A 21,051-nucleotide genomic window follows, 5' to 3' on the forward strand; every position below is an offset into this window, starting at 1 on the left:
GATAAAATTGGAGAGCAATCCAAAATCAACAAGAAGAAAGCTGATCATGTGACCTGCAATGCATGACCTCTGGGAAGAAAAAATTGTAGGCTAGGAAAGAAACAGAAGTAACTATGAAGCTTGTGCTGTACAAAAAGGATTTTAAGGCTACATAGAATCACAAAAATGCTCACAGACAGCAAAAATACATACAAGAATTAATTGTACATTATAGTGCAAAACTACCCTCTTTTGTAGATTGTCACTGAAAGAAAAACTGAAAAATGCAGTGTGTTACGCCTTTTAGAAAGCAATTTTGTACCATGAAAATTTAAATTAATGTGATCTCAGGATATTCCCTCCTTTTCCTGTGTTGAGAAATATTATCAGCTCAAGTGAAGAAGGGTAAGTGGGCTACTGAAAACTGCTCTTGGTTTTCCTACAAAGTGTTTAAAGGTTCAATAAACTGATCTGTCCAGGTTTGTAGTTTTTCAGGTATGTAGTTCTAGTATGTTTAAGTAACAACATATTAGTTGGAAACAGATATTCGCACTTTCCAAATAAGGCACACAAATGCGCTCTTCCTTGGTAGGCATTAGAGATTCCTGTTCCAATCCCATACACAGGACTGTGTACCTGAATGCTTCTGAAGATGGGTACGGAGGAACAAAATCCTAAGCAAATTAAGAAACAGAAAACTGGTAACTATTCTCTCTGAAATAGTTTATTTGATGAAGATGCCTAGGTTTAAGCATCAGAGTAACCATTCCTAGTTTAATTCTTAACTCAATTTTTTCTGCTTCTTGTACCGTAAAGAAGGACCCATGTACACTGGTTTGTTTCTGTTTTTCAAATTAAATAATGTGATCGAATAAAAAATAACTATCCCTCCCTCATAAATAATCTTGTCCTAATTGGAGTAGAAAAATGACTCTCTAGTCCAGAAAATCCCTGAGCTGAGCATCAGGGTAGGCTGGGAAAGCTTATTCTCTTACCCTTATTTACAACATCCTTTCCTATCAGCCACTATCCTAGAAAGAATACTGGACTAGACCAGCCCAGTTTCTTCATTTAATATCTCTATTACAAGCAATTTCAAATTTACATAATGGACCACAGTTTTGACAGTTTTGAAGAAAACCGTTAATAAAATGCAATAAACCTTTACTTTAAGCTCTCTAATATATTCACCTCAAAACAGTCTAATAAAGAAAAGAATCTATCAATGTAGAAGCTCTTTTTGTATGACCTACCGTGCAGGACCAGACGGCTCCTCTCTTGCTGAACTTAACACAGTTTTAATTATGAGTTCCTAAAATGAAGAGGAAATACTCACTAATTTACACATAACTACATCACAGAAAGCATCAAAATATTGTTATAGTGCACACAGGCATATTGCTTAGCTGAGTCTCTATGTTGTGGTCAGATTAACTGTTTGCTTATCATTACTCCAAATGTCTAGCCTGTCCCAGATACTTGTTACTGTGCCACCCCAAGAATATCCTACATGTTACTGTCCTAATTTCTGCAGATGAGCCATTTACCCAATTCTTGTCAAAACATTTGCAAAAAGTATCAGGGGTAAAAAAAGAAACAGTAAAGGGCTCCCTGAAGCTATCTTGAGTAGTGCTGAAGGGTATGACAGAAAGAATCTTTGAGGTTTAAACAAGCATTTAAAAAAAAAATAACTGATTTAAAAAGTATTCTCAACTAGTTGCAGAGTAAGTGCTTACAGTGCCTTAAGAATGCCATTCAAGAATAATTGACTCAACTACAGTGAAATGTCTCTAAAGCTGTAGGCTACCCTTAACATAACTGAAGTAAACAGCCATTCTACAACAGAAATGAGAAAGAAGGAATTCAAAATCAGTCTCCCAAGAGGAGCAAGGCAGCTCTCAAATCATGATTTCTCCCTAAATTGAAACAGTTTTGAAAACTTATGGGGAGCCTTTCTTAGACACACAAACTGAGCTCTGTACAGTTTCAGTACACCATCACACTATCTGTGTTATAATAGACAAGGTAAGGACTCCTTAATATTTGCCTTTTGAAAAAAGAACACACTGCTGAACAGAACACCCTGCTGTACAGAAATTTTCTAAGGCCCCATGGAACACAGGCATATTTTTTTCTCAGTTGTGAAATAAATAAAATTGTCTTAATAAAATAAATAATCAATCTTAAACCTCTCAATGATCTTTTCTCAGCTAATTAAATCTGTGATACCTGCAAGTAGCCCTAGTGAGAGGAGGCTTGAAAGGGTAAAATAATGTATCATTTCCTTCTACAAACATAAGAAAATACTTTATCATTAAGTAAATAGCAGTTATAATGTATGTTTAGAAGTATAAAGTTTGACAAGACTTTATGGGAATATGAATCTTACGATCTATTTGAAATTACTTTTGAGAAATTTTAGGATCTTAAAAACTTAGTATTTTGCGCAAAAGCACAATATTAAACATATATTTGGTAACAGAATACTAGCCAAATATTGTTAAAATTCCTACCTTAACATCTGTAAACTGAGACACAGCAATGTCAGGAATATTTGGGTGAAGAGCTGGTAGTTCATGATATAAGTTGGGAAAACAGACTAGAGATCCTAAAAGAACCTGGGCTTCAACTCTTGGTGCCTGAAAAAAAAAAGGTAGGGAGAAATATATATTCTTACTGCAATCAGGAAGCTGACATTTCTAGCTGCCTTAAAGGAGAAGAATGGCTGAAATTGTATACAGCTATTTGCTTTCTCCTGGAAATTCTGAGCCCCTGCAGAGTTGAGTAAACAGAGACAGCAGCTCTTTGGATTGTTACCCATGCACACCACTGCTCTCATTTTCCAAGACAGTCAAAAGGAGGCAGAAGCATTGTTAGGACTACAAATGACTGAGCTGCCAACTGGGCTCAGGCCTTAAGTTCTGCTAATTGACCATGATGTGGAAAACTACTGAGGCATCACTGAACAGGAAAGACTACAGTGTAGAAAGCTGACAGAGGCTTCAGATGGCTGCACTTCATAACTGGTTAGAGAAGGCTTGATGGGAGAAACAGTCAAAATTCACAGACAGCTGGAGGAGACTATGGGGGATTTGAGAGAGTATAATATGCATGGCCAGCAGCAACTAGGTAATCACATCAGTATTACTATATAAGGCTGAACTTGCCTGCGTAACAAAATCAGAAATGTGAAAAAAAATCTGAATAGTGCAAACACTAGCACATTTGAGTTCTCAAGCCTGATCATAAAAGTCATTCCATAGCAGAGATATGGAGGAATAAGGACATTTTTTAATGACATCACAGTCAAAATGGACATTTACTTAAAACATCTTCAAGCACAGAAAAATGGCAGTCACAATTTTTATAACTCCAAAATAAGTAATTGCTTCAACAGTAATTTTTGAATTCTTCACATATTTTCTGGAGAGGCATGTGTAGTGCTCTAGAATAAATCACTAACATTATCTGTATTTGATAACCACTACATTGAATTGTGGGATCAATTTAACACCCTAGTCAAGGAAAAATATACTGCTCAGTATTCTCTCAAATTCTTCCTCACTCATAAATGAGAATTAACTGATGAATACTTACATTGAGGAAAGAAGAAGCAGCCACTCTTCCTGCTGCTACAATGAAATCCATAATAAGCATGGTAGCACCAGGCAAACCAAGTGAAAAGAACTGAGGAGAGCAGTGCTTGATGATTGTATTGACAATATCCTCGCAGAAGGAAAAGGGAAAAAAGGAAGAGTATCAACACGAATCAAGACGAAAAATGAATGAAAAAAGGCAGGCATTTATCAAAGGTAGAAAGTAAAAATGTGAGAAAGAAAACTCATTGTGGTAAGACACTCATTAGTGAGAGAAGAGTAGCACAAAAAGATAAATTCCTTAAGTATACTCATATTAATGTAAGTAAACTTGGTATACTATAGATCAATTTAAGCTTGGAAAATAGTTCATATATTAATTTACAGTCAGCTTTTAAGAGTTCTGTAACTGATTAACCATTCATTTGAATAGATACAGAAGAGATATAGTAAGATAACCAGCTTTAACAACTGCTTGATTCTTTCTAGCAAGTATTGCCTGACTATAACTTCAGAAAATGTATTAGCCTCTTACATATACCCATATGGAACCAAAGTTTAAAGAAAGCTAATAAAGTGTTTAGTAACATCTCTGGTATGTAGTAATCAGCACAGCATATGATGTTCTTGTAGACTTAGTGAGTCACTCTCAAAAATCATTGTACATGATGAAATTTTTTCGAAAGTACTTGAAAATGTATAAAACAGTTTAATTATAAAAAAATTTTCGAAGTCTACAGATAGGTATCCCCACCCCCTGCCTTATCACCTTTGAATAATTCTCCACTAGTAGTAATATCTGACTAAATGGCAGTATATCATAGGTGGATTTCAATCCAGCAAGAAAAGCAGCATTATTGGTTGTCAGAGGACAGAAACTAGAGATCTGTCCTATCCACAATCATCTCTGGAATAATTTTGGACTAGCTCTATTCTTCCCTGTTAAAGAAAACTGGGTTGTTTGAACCTTTGATCTCCCCATGCCCATAATCATTCCTCAAGAAAGTTCACAAACCCAACTTTTTTACACTTCTGCCAACCTTTAAAAAGTATTTAAGCCATACATTATTTTCAGACTTCTTAATATCAAAACCTATGAAAAAGGTCTACTCCCACTGATTAGATATGCTCAGTACATCTCAGTTTGCTGGCTCCTATACTTGTCGTAGAAACAAAGTCCTCCAATGTAGTGAGCTCAATTTACTAGCTAAACTGTTGTATCAGGGAGTAAGTAAGAAGAACAGTGGACTTTAGAGAGATCTGCTTCCTTCTCTTTTCCTGCATACTTCAATCTGTAACATACAATCACTAAAAAATGAGAGAGTACCTTTTCTGCCCTCATATTTGCTTGAAATGGACTACAAAAAAAGCATTTCTGAATACAAACAAGAACATGGGGATCATTTATCAAAGTTTTATTCTTAGAGAAAGTATCAGTCACAGCACTAATTTCAAAAACAAAGTTAAATTACTCAGATGAAAATACATTGAGTATTTTTGAGAATTTTATTTTCAGTCATGACATTTACATTATCTTGAATTTTATAATTAACTTACTTGATCAACATGAAGAAGTCCACAGTGCATTATATTGTAGAAGTGAGTTAAAAAATCCCTGTTTGGAGAAACATCTTGTCTTCGTTTCATTGTCTTACAAATAAGCTTATAAGCATGTAGCTTTCCTTGTTTGTATTTATCAGTCAGCATTGTTGCCTACAATTTCAAAACAGTATTTATTATTCTTAAATTAAAAAAAATTACTTTAAAAACTCTTTTACACTTATGTTAACTTTTATTTCTGTTTCACAGTTTAGAGTTCAAATTTACCTTGAAGAGCCACGGTGTTAGAATTCTCAGTGGTGGAATTAAAACTGGGGGAGATGGTGAAGTTAGGTTATCTGTTGAAATACCAAGATTGTCTCTTATCTACAATTATTAAAAACAAAACAGAAAGAGAATTATTTAAGGGAAATATATAAGCTAATGTTTTTTTCTTTTTGAAAATCCTGCCCAAACACATCAGGTTGGAGAAAAGGTTCAGTTCTTTTACCTTGGCCAGATTCTGCCACAGTTCACACAGATAATCAAAAACCTGGGCATGAATCTCTGGATCCATGATGCTGTTGACATCTCCCAGAATTCCTAGCATCCTCCTCCACATCACTGTAGCAACATCTGCATGCCATCCTGTTAGGGTTCCCCCAGCCATCACACTGCAACATTCTGAGGGGAATTCACTAGTTTCTGTAACAGAAGAAAGTATAGTGAGATCTACTTCTCCAGAAAAGGAAAAGTTCTGATACAACTATTAAATACACAGTCTTCTTAAAACAGAGAGATTGGACTTTCAGAATAAGCTGTTTTTTACCCATTCAGCCACCTCAACACTATATATGTTAAGCTTTGTCTATTATAAACTCTGTAGAGGAAGAATTGTCCTGTTTCTTATATTCTTTCATTAAATAACATTGAAGGTCACTGCTGGAGCTCTAATACAAATCTGATGGACCTAGTAAGGCCACTCCTTCTGTATTTTCTTACATTCTTTGAAGTCAATGAATCTCCAGAACTCCACCTGCCTGCTTTCAAAGAAAATTATCTTTCAACTTCACGTTTTCCTAATAAAACATAAAGACTATTTTTCTTAGAATTTACTAGGAAAGCATGTTATTGCAAGTCAAAGAGAAAAGCATTACTAAACTTGTCTATAGCTACTGTCCTTTAAACAGTAAATTTGTATCAGTGGAGAGGCAACATTCAGTAGCTTAGCACCACAGTCCTAACACCCACCCAGCTCTTTCCACACATCTGCGCTATATGAATAAACATTCTTTTTTAGGTAGAAGATGACTTATCTAGACTGTCCATATAAAGAAACCTTCAATAGATTATGATGGCTCAAGTCTACTCAGGTCATGCTTAACTCCCTAAACAGCCACAAAAACCTAGATAATGAGCCAGTTTGAGAGCAGCAGGCATTCAGAATCTTCTTTCTACCCCCTCAGGTGTTTAATTTGCTGGGATCTTCTGAAAATCTCGAGTATCCCACAGGCATACCAAATCAAAATTAAATCTGAATTCAGCCTAATCACATAGCTTCTTCTTTTGAACTTCTGGGCCACACAGTGGTAGAGATACTACTGGTTTCTAGGCTGTAGATTTTAAAGTACAAAGCAGAATGATCTTTCTGTCCGTCACTAGGCTACTTTAAGAAATGGCTCTGAAAAACATAGCAGACACTCTTGTTTCTGTGAGACCAAATGTGAGAGAAATGTTCACATTGTATTTACAAAGAAAACATATCTTAGAATTCGATAGCTAAGACAGTTGACATAATTACAAATTGGTTTAAATATGAAAGGGAAACGAACCAAACTTTCAAGGAGAAGTGATAAGATTACTGAAATTATGTCATATTATTTGTACATCAATGATTAAATAGTCCATGATAGGACCACATGCTAGATTAAGCTGCCACAATTCTAAGCTGCTAAAACAACAATTATAAATATGTGGACTATTAATCCACTGCTAAAAATTCCAATGAAATGCAGGTTAAAATGCAAAAGGTTTTTCTTTGCTTTTAAAAGAAATCACTGTAATTAAATTTTTTTTGAAGTGCAGATGAAATAGCTTTGTACAAGATTGTTTACAACTCATGTGATACTAGCTACTTCACTACGTTGCATCAGAAAGAAGGAAAGAAAGAAAGAACAGGGTTATATTTTCTATTCCAGATATTGCCTAGGTCATCTGGCGTCTGTAAAACAGAGTGGTGGAGCTTCTCATCCAGCTGCAGATCCTTCTGCTCAATATGATCTGCATGAAGAGTGGCAGGAGAGGGTGTCTGTGATCGAGATCCAAGAGCAGATTGGATTGGAGAAGCACTTTCAGACCCTGCAAATGCAATTTTTTAACAGTTACTTTAAAAGTCTTTTCTATTCTCTTGAGCTATTGAAATGTTGTCTAAATACAGCATTAACAGAAAACTGAGCCACTTTTATGTATCAAATTGAGCCAAGAAAAGATATAAAACAGTACGATCTTCCTGTGAGTGGTGTTCTGAAAGAAAACAAAGTACATGCAGAAAAGCCGAAAGATGAACATCAAAATCAGACAGTTAAGTGGACTAGCAGACCTCTATTTTAGGTCCAAATAATTCAAAACAGGTTTGTTTTGCAGCACTTTCAGTATTTTGAACCAGCCAAATTTCTCATCACATTACCTCACCTAAATTTCTCTCTAGCAAAATGTTTAAGCAAAAATTTTCCTCAAAGAAACGCCTTTCCAGGATTATAGATGTTCATGCTCATTTATAAACTCAAACCAGTAACTGATAACCTTTGGTGTTTTTCTACTGATTGAGCTGAGAAAATCCATATGGGAAAGTTCTGTATAGTTAGAGGAGTGTTATTTCCTCTAAAACAGGAAATCACAAGTGTCTAAAAGACAGTGCTACAAAGGCATTTTTCTGTGATAGTCTCTGAGCAACCTCTCTAGGCAATTATGTGGTCTCTACTGTGTTATCTGTCGAAAGGCAGTAAGTAGTTGTATTTTTCTTCTCTACTATCTTACATTTCACATCCTGAATTTGTCTAAAGATCTTTATAAATAGCTGGGTTTAACCAGAACAGTCACATGGTGGATGAAAAGAGAACACGTATTCACCACAGACTTTTCTACACATTAGCACATGTTAAAATGGAAGAATTCGTATTAATTCTTCAATAAATGTAAGAGGCATACAAAAATATTATGTCTAAAGTTCAGTATTAGTGATAAAGTGAACTTTAGGCCAGCAATTGAAAAGTGAGTCTTTTAAATAGCAATTTTCCCAAATCATTGTGAGAATAATTGAAGAACATTTCTCATTTGAGAGAAGTGTTCTTTCTAATAAAGAGAACAAATTATTTAAAGAACTTGAGAGAAAATGTTATCACTGTTATAAGAATAGAAATTGCAGTAAACAATCTTCATTATGTTGTTAAACTGCAAAGCTCTCTATTTCCTTTAAATGGCTAAGACAATGAAGGTTTTACTATCAATTTAAATCAACACCTCTGTGCAGGATAGAGGGACGCTACTGCTTCACACACAGACTTGTTTCATACGACAGGTAACAATCTATTCCAGCTGCTGACCACCAGTTCCCCATATGCTTGCAAAGATAAAGTAAAATACACCCTTCAAAGATGTTCAAAGAAGTATTTTCTTACTTCATTTCCATTCTACTGATTAGCTGGGGAGAGATGAATGTAGTTCAAAAAAAAGGAGAAAGAAAGAGTGATAGGGAAGAGAGAAATTGAGAGAGAGTAAGATAGAGAGGGAAAGAAAGTGAATGAGACAGAAAGAAAAAGCAGGCATGGAAGGCAGGGAGCAGAGGAAGGAGGGAAAGAGTTCTTCATATGATAGAAGAGAATGGACAGAAACAATTATGGAAAATTTGCAGAACTAAAGGAGTCTGTCATTAAAAGATAATCTAGCATATGTGGATCCATCTCTAAGACTTCCATGTGTACAACTTGTTCTAGGACTAGTAAACAGTAGTCAATAGCAAATTTTATCATTTACTTAGAATATGATATAATGCCCATATACCAAAAAGAAATTATTCTTCCAAAACCCTTCAGATTTAGAAAGAGTAGTTTTCTGATCAGAAGAATCACTAAAAACTTATTATGAGTGTGTTTTGAGGCTGAGTTTCTGCATTGATTTGCTGGCATCTAATATAGTGAAATTCACATTGCAGCTTCCATCATGAGAGTCTGCATACATGCAATTTTCAATAGATAGCTGCCTATCTTTCACAAAACATCTAAGAAAATAACATACTTCTGTTTTCTTCTATGTCATTTTGGCAAAAATTAGACAATAGGCTCCAATATTGTTGGGTGCATGGAACAGTCAGAGACAGACAAAACAATTCCGTAAGTATTGTTTAATCAGGAAACCCAGCTAAATGCATGTGACACTTAAGAGCTGCCTCTCTGAAACAGTGGTTCAAGCAAGAAGGGTTAACCACAGTATCTCTCAATGGACAACTTAGTTACTAATTGCAATCTTATCAATTCAATTATAGTGTACACTTGGACAAAAATACCAAACAGTAATGAAGTTTTTAACATAAAAACATATGAACAAACAGAAAAAGAACACATCTAGAGCAAAGACTTTCAACAAGCACACAGAAAAGAGAAAAATTAAGAGAACACAAGTCAAGATGAACATTGTGGAGCAAGTTAAACAACAATGTCCATGAAAGCTAATGCCATGGTTCTTTCAGCAGAAGGGCACTTTTAATAAGTGGAAATTATGGCAGAGGAAGTAAAGGTATCTTTCCATATCTCTGAAAATGCAGTGCTTGATTTCTAACAGAGAACAAGACACAATACGTAGGTATAAGCTTTCACAGAAATATAGATAATTATTGCAACTTCTTACTTGTTAAAACTAGGGTTGTAAGAGGAATGGTAGCATATAACAACTATGGAACAAGAAGTATGAAAATGGACATCTTTAATTCTCATGTACAAAACCTGGCAAAAGACCATTCTTTCAGATCATCCTCATAGAGAAGCATTCTTTCTTTTAGACAGGAGCCCACTCAGTTTTGGTTAACTGCATCACTTTTCAGTTATACAAATGGAAAGTGATGTTACATGGCCAAATAACTAACATTTTGCATAATAAAACCTCTCAGTTAGAAAACAGACAATAGGAAGAGATATTAAGATGGATGCATATAAAGGAATGCCTAGATACTTCAGTGTGATACACTGGTTTGAATGAGCACTGTGAAAACCTTCTAAAGCAAAAACTTCCTTACATTCTTCCACTTAATTGTTTCACATATTGCTTTTTAACAGCAATCAAAAATAATTGAAATAAAAGAATAATTTTAAACAGAATATAGATTCTTGGCAGAAGCTGAAAGTTGCGTTCTTCAGGAGGGGTGAAAGATTTCTGAAATAAATACTTTTTTTTTTTTAATCTACTTTACCAGTAATAGTTGCAGCTTCAGCAGACAATGGTTGCTGATTGAGACTACTTGTTTCTGAATCTATGTGGAGTGTAGTTAGACTGGCCACTTCTTGTTCCTCGGCACTTTGTTGCTGTCCTGAAATTGCATCAATGTCAGTAGAAGCTGGTGTCCCTGCCTCAGTGCCAAAGCTGAAATCTGTATGAGGAAATATTGTTGTATTAACTTACATCATAAAAATACCACTAATATGAAAAAACCCTGGAGGCCCAGGACCTCCAAACTAAACAGAAACCTTGAATGTGCATCTTCTATGCTACTAGAACACTGTTGCAAAATTCAAATAAAATACCACAGCAGAAAGTATTGACTATTATGAATATTTGCTTTTCTGTCATAAACCCACGACTTGATGTCTGCAGAAGACATTCTTGTTGCATGTCTGTAATCTGCTTAGTTGCTATAAGTGCATTTACAGCTGAATAACACAAAAATAATGGAATCATACATGAAGGAATTTATTTGTAAAATTTACAAGCTGGAAGAAATATTCAAGCTTGTTGTAAAAGAACTAACTTCAAACTAAAAATATTACAGCAAATGATAATCTAACAAATGTTATCCTCAACACTAACAAAAAAAAATGTCAAGCTGAAATGTAGGTTTAAATGCCATGACTTATTTGCATAATGAAGACATATATGAAAATTGTAATTGCTTCCAAAAATTATACTATATAAATATTATTTTTATCTTATACTACACATGATGTCATAATTCCTAGCAGCCATATAGACTATAGACCCCTTCTGATAAACAAGGGTGGTAATGGATAAATAAAATGAATGAAAAGCATTATGTTATTAAACAAAGCACACCAATTTTACCATATTACACTTAATATCTTGATTAATCTATAGCTACGTAAAAGATCACTGTAAAAATATCAGAAGCCTTTTCTTAAGTTTTACCTATTTTTTTAACAATCAAAATGATTGCCAAAATAAATAAGCTTTAATTTTTATATTTTGTGCAAAACAGATGGATACGCTCCACAGAGGAGACAATATTACTTTCTAACTTCTGTTCAATTATGTTCTCCTCTTTGCATAGTAGCATTCCAGTGCTCTTTTGTTTTGGTATACTGAAAAAAACAATAGCCTCTTGTAAGAACTTTTCTTGCTCCATTAACTTGCTCACGATCTCAATGGAAAATCAAAATAATCTCTCTCTACAGAAAACTGCTGGCATACAACTTTATCTGGGGGGAAGAAAAAAAAAAACAACAAATGAAACAAAGGAATGCAATTTTTGATTAATGCAATACATTAATCAAAAATATTATTACTTTTGGGAAAATATACTTGCTTTCAAATTTGCGGCTGTCGTACTGGAAGGCGCTGAAGGAGTCAGAGTGGCTGTCTGAGCTGATGAGGTCACTGCTGCCCGCGCTGGCGGGTGACGTCCACTCGGAAGGCACGCCTGGGTCATCTACAGGACGCATTTGGTTCTGCTTGTTCAATATATCAGGAAGGTCTTTAGGAACTTCCAGGCTGCCAGGGCTGCTTCCTCTTCTTGTCACATTCTAAATATTGAAGATACATAAATTATCTTATAATCCTGGATGGCTTACTTACATAAAATGGGAAAAAGCAATCCCACATTTGCTGAAGTCAGGATGTAACAAATAGCTCTTAAGTACCCAAACCAGAAATTGCCATCATTCTAAATACCAAAATTTTCCAAACCCCAAATGAAGAGCCCGTGCAGTCACAGAAATTCATACATACAAATTTTATTAGCACAGTGGATTTTTGGACACACTTCATAAAAGGCTAGGATTCAGAGTAGCATGGGCCACATGGTAGGCAAGACATGAGAGAGAAAAATAGTTAAGAAGTGTATTACACTCTAAATAACTGAAGAAAACCTGTTAACCTTGGTTTCAGACACAATGGCCAATAGGCCACCATACTACAATCAAAAACTTAATTTATAGAAGGAGCAAATTTATTTACTAATTCACACATTAATCTTCCTATGATTAAAACACCACTTTGGTACTGGTTTGGAACACAAACGATTACACACAGCAGAAGTAAGGCATGCAGATTTGCTCATGTACAAGTAAGCGGTCTATTTGAAGTCTTTAAGGCATTTCTTTCTACAGACAGCACTGTTTGCTTGAGAGGGAAGAGATATCAAAGTAGAAAAGCCATTTTCTACTTTGTATGCATTATGACACTAGGCCCAGTCAGTTCTGTATTCTTTTCCTACTCTACTACTAATTTTAGGTTAACTCAGACTAATAACCTTTTCATGATATGGTTTTAGCATTCAATAGATATAGCAATCTAAACCTAATCTTAGTAAGTTGGTACTGGTTTAAGAAGGCATGTCTGTTGTTGTGTGCTAATTAAAAAAATGGTGGTAGTTTCAGTATATTTACTCAAACTTATCTCAGCTCTTTTCTGCTACCTAAGGAAAGTATCAATTCTCAAAACAAAGAGTAATCCCTCCCCTTCTCTCTTCTGGAACGAGCTGTGATGATTTCTCTTTCATTAATTTTCAGACTAAGTTAACCTTTTGATAGACTGCAAGTTAGCATTTTGTTGTGTAACTCAAGACTTACTAACAAGACTACTTTGTGCCAACAATCAAGTTTCATAAACATGAGTTCAATACGAAAGAAAAAAAAAGTATACACATAGACAGATAGATCCTCTCTTGACATTTATAAAAGATGATGATAAATAAACAATTTTTAAAATAACTTTGAAGAATCTTCTTCTGTCCCTTATTATCACCAACTCCTTACTGACAATTTTCTAGAGGAGTGTGTATTACAGGAGCATGTCTTCAAATGACCTTGAAAGCTTTTAAGAGAAAAGAACTAAACAATTTTGAAACACTATAAATTGTTACCCATTCTATTCTTAATTTGCAACTTTTTTTTAGTATTTCCCCCTTTATTACTACTTAGTAAGGACTTATCTCTTAAAATCAGTTGTCACCTCCTGTAAGAATTCAACAGTAACCAAAAATTCTTAATTTAAAATGGATTAAAATTTCTTATTATGAATGCTATTCCAAACAACATGACACTTTTGGAAAAGTGTAGGAATAAAGCAAATGGAAAGTAGATTTGATTAGCAGAGCACTATTTGCAAGAAATTATTCAACACTTGGAAGTGAAATAAAAAAAAATCAAGGAAAAATACATATATTTGAGTAGTTTTGTAGTCTGTTGCACTGACTATACCTGTGGAGAACAGTGCTGTACTACAGCATGTTACTCAATTACATACTATGCAGAGGATCGCAAATTTACATTTAAAGTAGTATTCTGAAAGGGTCTATGTACAGATTCTTTGCAGGTGCAATTAAGACTGTTTAATTGAATGAGACTATTCATCTGACAGTAACTTCTGCATTGTTTCCATGATGAAGACTTAACAGATATGAAAACACAAATTATATAAAATGTCAAGAATCTATGCCAAAGGCAAGGAATAACTAAGCAATATTCTTAATTCTGATTCAAAAAAGCCAGAGAAACACTTTTTGGTGAACTGATTTATCATATCATTGACGAGTTTACACATATATGGAGACTTAAGTATTGAAATACAGCAAGCTTAAAGGCTTACCAGTGCATTACCACTGCGGAGTCTCTCAGCTATAAATTCATCCATGAGGTCAGGAACATTTGTATTGCTACTGCCAATATCACTATCAATAGGGTGCAGCTTTTGACTCATGTCCTCTCTATTAGCTAAAAGCAAATGAACAACCATTTATAGTAAAGAACACATCAAGACATTTTCAAAACAAAATGTAACAAATGAAAAAACCTGCTAATTAACAGAAATTTAAAAATCAAAATTGCTAAACATGCATTTTAAGAATGTCCCTCCTTTAAAGCAGATTCTACTTTCAGAATTAGTACTGCTTCTTCTTCCCACTAAGCAGGGGTTAGTTGATTTCCAATTCCACCTTTAAGAGCAGGAAGCTTATAGGTAAGCACTATTCAAAGTTGTTAATGCTTGCTTTAAGGATAAAGCATACGCTCTTCCTCCATATCACAAGTAAGTAACAAATTCTAAAAAAATTATTTGATTCCTTCAGGCCCCTTCTTCATTGCATTCCTAATGAAAATCAATGTAGTGTAAAAAGTAAACTAGGCTGTAATAAATACCAATGACAAATGGCAATGTGGCACTGTATACAGTTAGTATGAATAGTGCAAAGAAAATGTTACATAATAAAATTACATGCTAGTACATGGAATGAAAGTTCTAACTCTAGATGATTGCTGGTTATGAACAATTAATGAAGTTCAATCCTTTATTAGTATTATATTTTTGATATAACTATACTGTTCATTTTTAGCTATGGCTGTTACACCTGACTTTATGATATTAGCCTTTAAAGTCTTCAAGTTATTCCAGCTCATGTTCTCTTTATACAATTTTTTTCCCTCAGTGTCATCCCTCATGAGACCACAATGTAGTTTATTCTAACAATGAGGTTGTGTTAAATGTTGTATTTTAAATAAAAGGTACTTCTAAACTTGGTGCTTCCTAGATATGTCTTTTACAGAAGTCTAATTTCTGAAGAGCAGCAAATCATTTTTGTGAGACCCGTGACAGTACCGCTCTCAGGTGCTGTGCTTACAGAGACTGCCCTCAGGTGGCATTAACATCTCGATGCAGGATACATTGCAGAATCCTCTGTTAATCATGCCAGCATAACAATGGGGAAAAAAGAAAACCTGCATTACTGCTGAAAGTTAATTTATTGTTCATTTATGGTTATGTGAACTAAGACAATGTTTATTAGAGTCGCAGCTTTCTTTTTTGATCAGTCCACAGAGGTCTCATAGTTAGCAGGTGAAAGACTATCACAAGACCTTCATGAACATCCAAGATTCCAAGAAAAAAAGAAAGCAATGGAAGATTTGCCAAGATTTAACTGCAGCCTTTTGGATGAATGAATATAGGAAGGCCTATGACATGTTTTGAAACAGACTCAAAACAAAACCTTATGATTAGACTCAGAGAACTGTTGTAACGAAATCATTCCAGTAATAGCAGATTGCTATTTTGGACTGTTTTTTTAAAACTATCTAAAATTACCTCCAAATGTAAATTTGAGGGGCTCTTTTCTGGTTTTGTTTTGGAGGAGGAAAAGGAGGAAGAGGATGAGGAGGAAGAAGAAAACACATTAAATGAACCAGAAATACAGTTAGTTCAACCTAATTGGTTGGGAGCCAGGTCCTTCTGACAAAAAAAACTATACTCAGAGTAGAATAACACATTCTGATAAAATATGTATTGCCAATCATTCGGTAGGCTTAATTTGAAGGCTCTGCATGGTAGATGAAAATTCAAAAGTCTCAAGTCTTAGTCCTTTATTCGGTCATTTACTGTCTCTTCCTCTTCCCTAACCTGATGGTCTTCAGCAGCAAAGAGGTCCAACTAAATATCTTGAAAAGAAAAATTAGTAATTTAAAGTATGTAAATGTAACTTATGCTGGGAGAAAAATCAGCTGGCTAGAGGCGCATGCATAACCAAACAGGGAAAGCAGTGATCATCCCAAAGCCTTTTGATTGCTTATCAGAGCTTGCTTCAGTTGCATTAAGCCAAACTGGTGCTGCCTTTCTCCTTTTGCGCTCTGCACACTGTTAGTGCTCACCTGCAGCTTTCCTTCCAAAATAGCCCATTACATGACTGTACAGATCCCTCAGTGGAGCCTCTGCTGGCATTCTGTTCTGCCTCTGTGGGGAAACATTTGCCTTCGGCTTCGAAAGAGCATGTACAACAGTTTTATAAACACCACCCAGGGAGCCCTGCTGTTGTGCCGACTCCTGACCTGATGCTCTAAAGGCACTACGACATTGGAACTGACTAACTGCAAGACCTTCTTTCTGCAACACAGCTGCTTGAGTCTCTGTAGATTCCTTAACTTGCTTGCTGCCAGCCGAAGCAGCATTGCCTGCATCTAGATGCCTGTATATTCCAGGTCTAACAAGCTCTGTGGCAGCTGATGAGCTACTGTTTGCACTGGCAGTGCTGTTGCTGCTACCACTACTGCTACTACTGAAGCCACCAAGTTTACGAAGTCTTGCTTTCCAAGCAGCCTCTTTGTTCTCAAGAGGATTATAAAACTGAACCGATTCTGTAGATGGCCTAAAAGTAACATGAACGCTGTTTCTTTTTTTAGTTGTTATTTTCATGATTTTGGCCCTATGAGTTACGGTTTCAGATATACTTCTTTTAGTTGGTGCCAGTTTGCTTGTGCCTGTGATGTGAGGCATTTGAGGATCAGCTTGTGCTTTAGGAAGAATTCTCTTTGCATGGACAATACGCGAGTTGGTCACTTTTTCATTAAACTGGGCACTTTTAGGTTTTTCAGCTACTGGTGCTTCCACAACTAAATCTACATCAGTTTCAGTGGCTGCTTGCCTGTACAGATATCTCTTCCCTTCTTTGCTGTTAGGACTACTTGACCCATGATCAAACACGCTTTCATATTGTTTATCAATATCTAACTGCCTGGCTTTATTGAATGCTTGATTTCTTGTAAAAAAGTCTACTTGAGCAGGTGCAGTATTACTTATAAAGCCACTTGGGTTTTGTTCTAGTTGCAGCTCTGTGTTATTGGCTCTTTCTGCAACAGTGTTGCTAGTTGTGCATTGACCAGTCTGATCTCCATTTTCTAATCCATCCAGTGGTAATCTATCATTCCTACTTACTGATGTATCAACTTCATGAGCAGAAGCCTCATATTTATCTATCTCAAAGTTACCGCAAAGTTCTTCTTTTTCTTTAATAAGATATTCTCTCAGAGAGGAAAGGAGATCATCTTCACCTTCAAGGTCAACATACTGGCTTTGTTCAAAGGCAGTGTTTGCAAATTCTACCGGCCCTATTAAATGACAAAGATGGTCATAAATACTATCCCCAACTTCCAAGGAGGACTCTCTGCTATTTGTATCAGTGATATGGCTTTCAGTGGATCTATGCATTGAAGAGGTCTCAGTGGAACTCTGTAAGCTTGGAGCATGATGGGATGAACTGTCAATGACAGGAACTGCACCTTTGGCTCGTTCAACTGCGAATGGTTCCAGGATGTCAGAGGTGCTGCTGCTTCGTGGCAGTGGCTGTTCTTCATTTAATGCACCAAAAACTTCACTTGGAGCATCCTCACTCTGAGAAAAATGTCTGACTCGAGGTGGACGTGGAAGAATTTGAGCATCGTCAATGTCTGTAGGAAAAAGGTATATGTAACATGCACAAAAATTTACATATAGGGACAATATATATTTACCATTACATCCTAATTATGTGACTATAAAAGCCAGAAAAATTCAGAACCTTGCTTTCTTAGCACATACAACAAAAATACTTTTTCCAATACTAGAGTGTTAAAAACACACGCACATAATATCCAGTACAGAATGTAATATAAATGAGTTAGACCATCAGAACACAGTTTTAAATGTTAACATGCATGAGAACAAACAATGAGGTCATGGAACATTTGGAAATACAGTTAAAGCTAGAGCTGTGCCAATAAGTTCAATAATTCAACCAATATTATTCCAGCTAGCTTGTTCAGGAAATGGTTATTGGAATACAAATTAGCTCAACAGCAGTACTCCCTGTGTGGAATTTACATCTTCAGAAAAATGGGCAACTCCAAAGAGAACACAAAAGCTTTTAAATGACAAGGAAGAGCTGGCCCTATACAGAAAAGGTGACTATACATAATGGACAATTTAAAGATATACCCTTTTCCCCAAAAAGGATGTTTTGTCTCTCATCATCAAAATATGAAACTAAATACCTATTGAAGGCTTACCTCCCCCTCTTCTTCCAGTTTTACTCAGGCAAATGCAACATTAATGAGAATTACAGAATTAAGTACCCTGATTTCAAAAAACATCCCACAGCCTCACAACAGTTAACATTAGAGTAAACCCATTTTTGTTTATGAAAAGATCAGAATTTGTGATCATAATTTACATTCATGATTCATTGTTTCTGTTGAGACTCTTAATATGTTAGTGTGAGTAAAAATCACAGTTAGCTGTAATGAAACCTGCACTTCCAACATGGATCACCTAGGAATTGTACAGAAGTGTCTTCAGCTCATTTCACATCATCCACAAAAATAAAGAACATTTATGCATCTCTTCAGATTTCCTACCATGTTATAGGAATACTATATACTATCAAATTTCCACTGTAGGCAAGACTAAGTATCCCTTGCAGACAAGTAAACTATCTGCTATCCCTTCCAGTCCTTTTATGAGATAGGCACTTAAACAGTAAGGTAAAACCAGTTTACTCAATTTTCTGTTGGCTTCTTTTGATAGAATCCTTTATTCCCTAGATTATTTTTTTATTACCTACTACTTGAAAAGTTGTAGATACTTTCAAATTCAGGAATAAGAGTAAATAGGTTAAATGAATATCAGCAAGAGTTATTTGCCACAATAAACATACTTACCATGTTCTATCTAGATGGTTTAACTTCAGGACTGCAATGGTGAATTTACTCAATATCAAGACAAAATATGAGCCCCTTTCACTCCCCTAACTTTGATTACAGCTAAAATAAAGTAATTATGTATGTAATTACATTTTAAAATATTTCTATTATTACTAAATACTAGATATAAATATTATTAAGTATTTAAAATTATTCATTGATCTCTCTATATATTTCAGTAATATTGATTACTGATAATCTGAAGTCCCCTTAAACGCTGTTTTGAGCTGCTTGCACTTTTCCTAAGAATGTTAGAGATGGAGCTGCATTTTTGCATATTCTCCTTCCGAACAAAGTATATAAACCAGAGGAATGAGATATGTCTGTACTCAAGTAAACACGTGTTCCAAGAAGATGGAAAGTGCTATTTCCATGCTCAATTTTGCAAACAAGTTAAAATTTGAGAGTAAGAGTTCGACCTCATACAAAGTTTACTGAACTGTAAAGAAGCTATCAGACAGGAAATTGAGAGATCTATATTGGAAAAAGAGAACAGACATCCAAGCTATCTCAGAAAACAAACATGAACTGAAAAATTATCGAATACAACACAATCTATTATTCCTTTTCTCTTCCATTGTGATAAGCAACACATTTCCCATCATTGTTTTTGTTCAACTTATTACTAACTACATGAATTAACACCCTCTGAAATGAATCACGTCCCTCTCTAGTTGGAACTGTTATTTCAAGCTCCCTACTGACCTAGGCAGGCAATAACAGAAGTTATGCTAATGTAGACTCAAGCTATTTCTTACAGCTGCAAAGAAATGACCACAGGATTCAGTCAAAAGTATGCACGATTATATATATGATATTAATACACGCAACTATGTTACAGTGATCTCATCTTGAGCCCTCAGTATACATTTTTCGAATCTATTATAAACTCAGCCTTATCTGAAGCAGCAGCCTAGAAATCCCATGCTGTGCATGCATGCAGTGATTATGACCTCCTAGGATGTTAAAAATAATTGGACAGAGAACTCACAATGCACACAAAGCAGCTCCACACATTGAAATAAATTCAGCTAAATTCATTTCAATGTTGATCCAGAATTAATTTTAGGTGCTCACATATTCATGACAAGCTCAAATACACATCTTCAAACATGTGCTTGCACCAATAAGGATTTATTTTTTGTAGAAAATGAAGAAACTAAGGAAATGAAAAATCTTATTGTAATACCAGCACTGAAAACACAGACAGTATTTAAAAACCCAAATGAACTGCTTCTTCACAACCAGGGCTCACCCTTGCACACAGGTGTACAGTCAGACTGGGACACCCAAAACTCCCAAGGAGTTTGTGTGCCAGCAGGCTGACCCTTTGTATCTGACCCTGAGCACACTTAGGAGAAACACTGCCCTGGTTCCTCATATGGTACAGCAAGGAAAATACTGTAATTCGTACATCTGGCCAATCTCACACAATCACAACTTTCTTAAATCAACCTTGTCTCTCCTTTAGGCGCTAGAAGGCAGAATGAGAAGGAAGCTTTTCAGCATCAGGTGTGAGATAGATATGCTAAAATACAAACTCATGGAGAGACACATTCTGACAAGACAGCATGAGTGCTAATAGAAGATCCCTGTATAACACTGGGGCAGGTTTATATTTCATCATGCAAAGTCCATTTGGGAAGTGGAGAAAAAATAACATGTTTTGTTTCTGAACTTTCAATAGTTTGTTGGTTTGGTTTTTTTTAAGAGAACACAGCCATTCTGTGAGTTTCTGGAGTTAAACAATAATTACAGCCATACTGACATTACAATCATGATTTATTTACATTTCATCTTAATAATTACTTAATGATTTAGGAGCAAAGTTGTAAAGGCATAATATGCATCTCCCTTTCATGTTAAGATTTGATTCTTTTAGTACTAGCAGATAAGGAAAAATCTCCCACCTGCAATTAATTAGTTTGCCCACTGCC

At 35.3% G+C, this 21,051-nt stretch overlaps 1 protein-coding gene across 5 annotated transcripts in view; it reads right to left on the reverse strand.

Annotated features, from left to right (window-relative positions):
* RALGAPA1 (Ral GTPase activating protein catalytic subunit alpha 1) overlaps positions 1–21,051 on the reverse strand; it is a 131,264-nt gene that overhangs the window by 67,268 nt on the left and 42,945 nt on the right. For 3 of the 5 annotated variants that reach the window (XM_058864605.1, XM_058864597.1, XM_058864611.1), the window contains 11 exons: positions 16,253–17,824; positions 14,205–14,329; positions 11,923–12,139; positions 10,576–10,752; positions 7,320–7,472; positions 5,626–5,819; positions 5,403–5,501; positions 5,133–5,288; positions 3,577–3,705; positions 2,493–2,618; positions 1,233–1,291 (listed from right to left, as the gene is read on the reverse strand). In XM_058864605.1, coding sequence (XP_058720588.1) covers positions 1,233–1,291; positions 2,493–2,618; positions 3,577–3,705; positions 5,133–5,288; positions 5,403–5,501; positions 5,626–5,819; positions 7,320–7,472; positions 10,576–10,752; positions 11,923–12,139; positions 14,205–14,329; positions 16,253–17,824 — 3,007 coding nt within the window. The remainder of the gene's footprint in view (positions 1–1,232; positions 1,292–2,492; positions 2,619–3,576; positions 3,706–5,132; positions 5,289–5,402; positions 5,502–5,625; positions 5,820–7,319; positions 7,473–10,575; positions 10,753–11,922; positions 12,140–14,204; positions 14,330–16,252; positions 17,825–21,051) is intronic. The other 2 variants (XM_058864628.1, XM_058864620.1) reach the window with 1 other exon arrangement.

The sequence above is a fragment of the Poecile atricapillus genome, chromosome 1 (assembly GCF_030490865.1).
Source record: "Poecile atricapillus isolate bPoeAtr1 chromosome 1, bPoeAtr1.hap1, whole genome shotgun sequence".
NCBI classification, from domain to species: Eukaryota; Metazoa; Chordata; class Aves; order Passeriformes; family Paridae; genus Poecile; species Poecile atricapillus.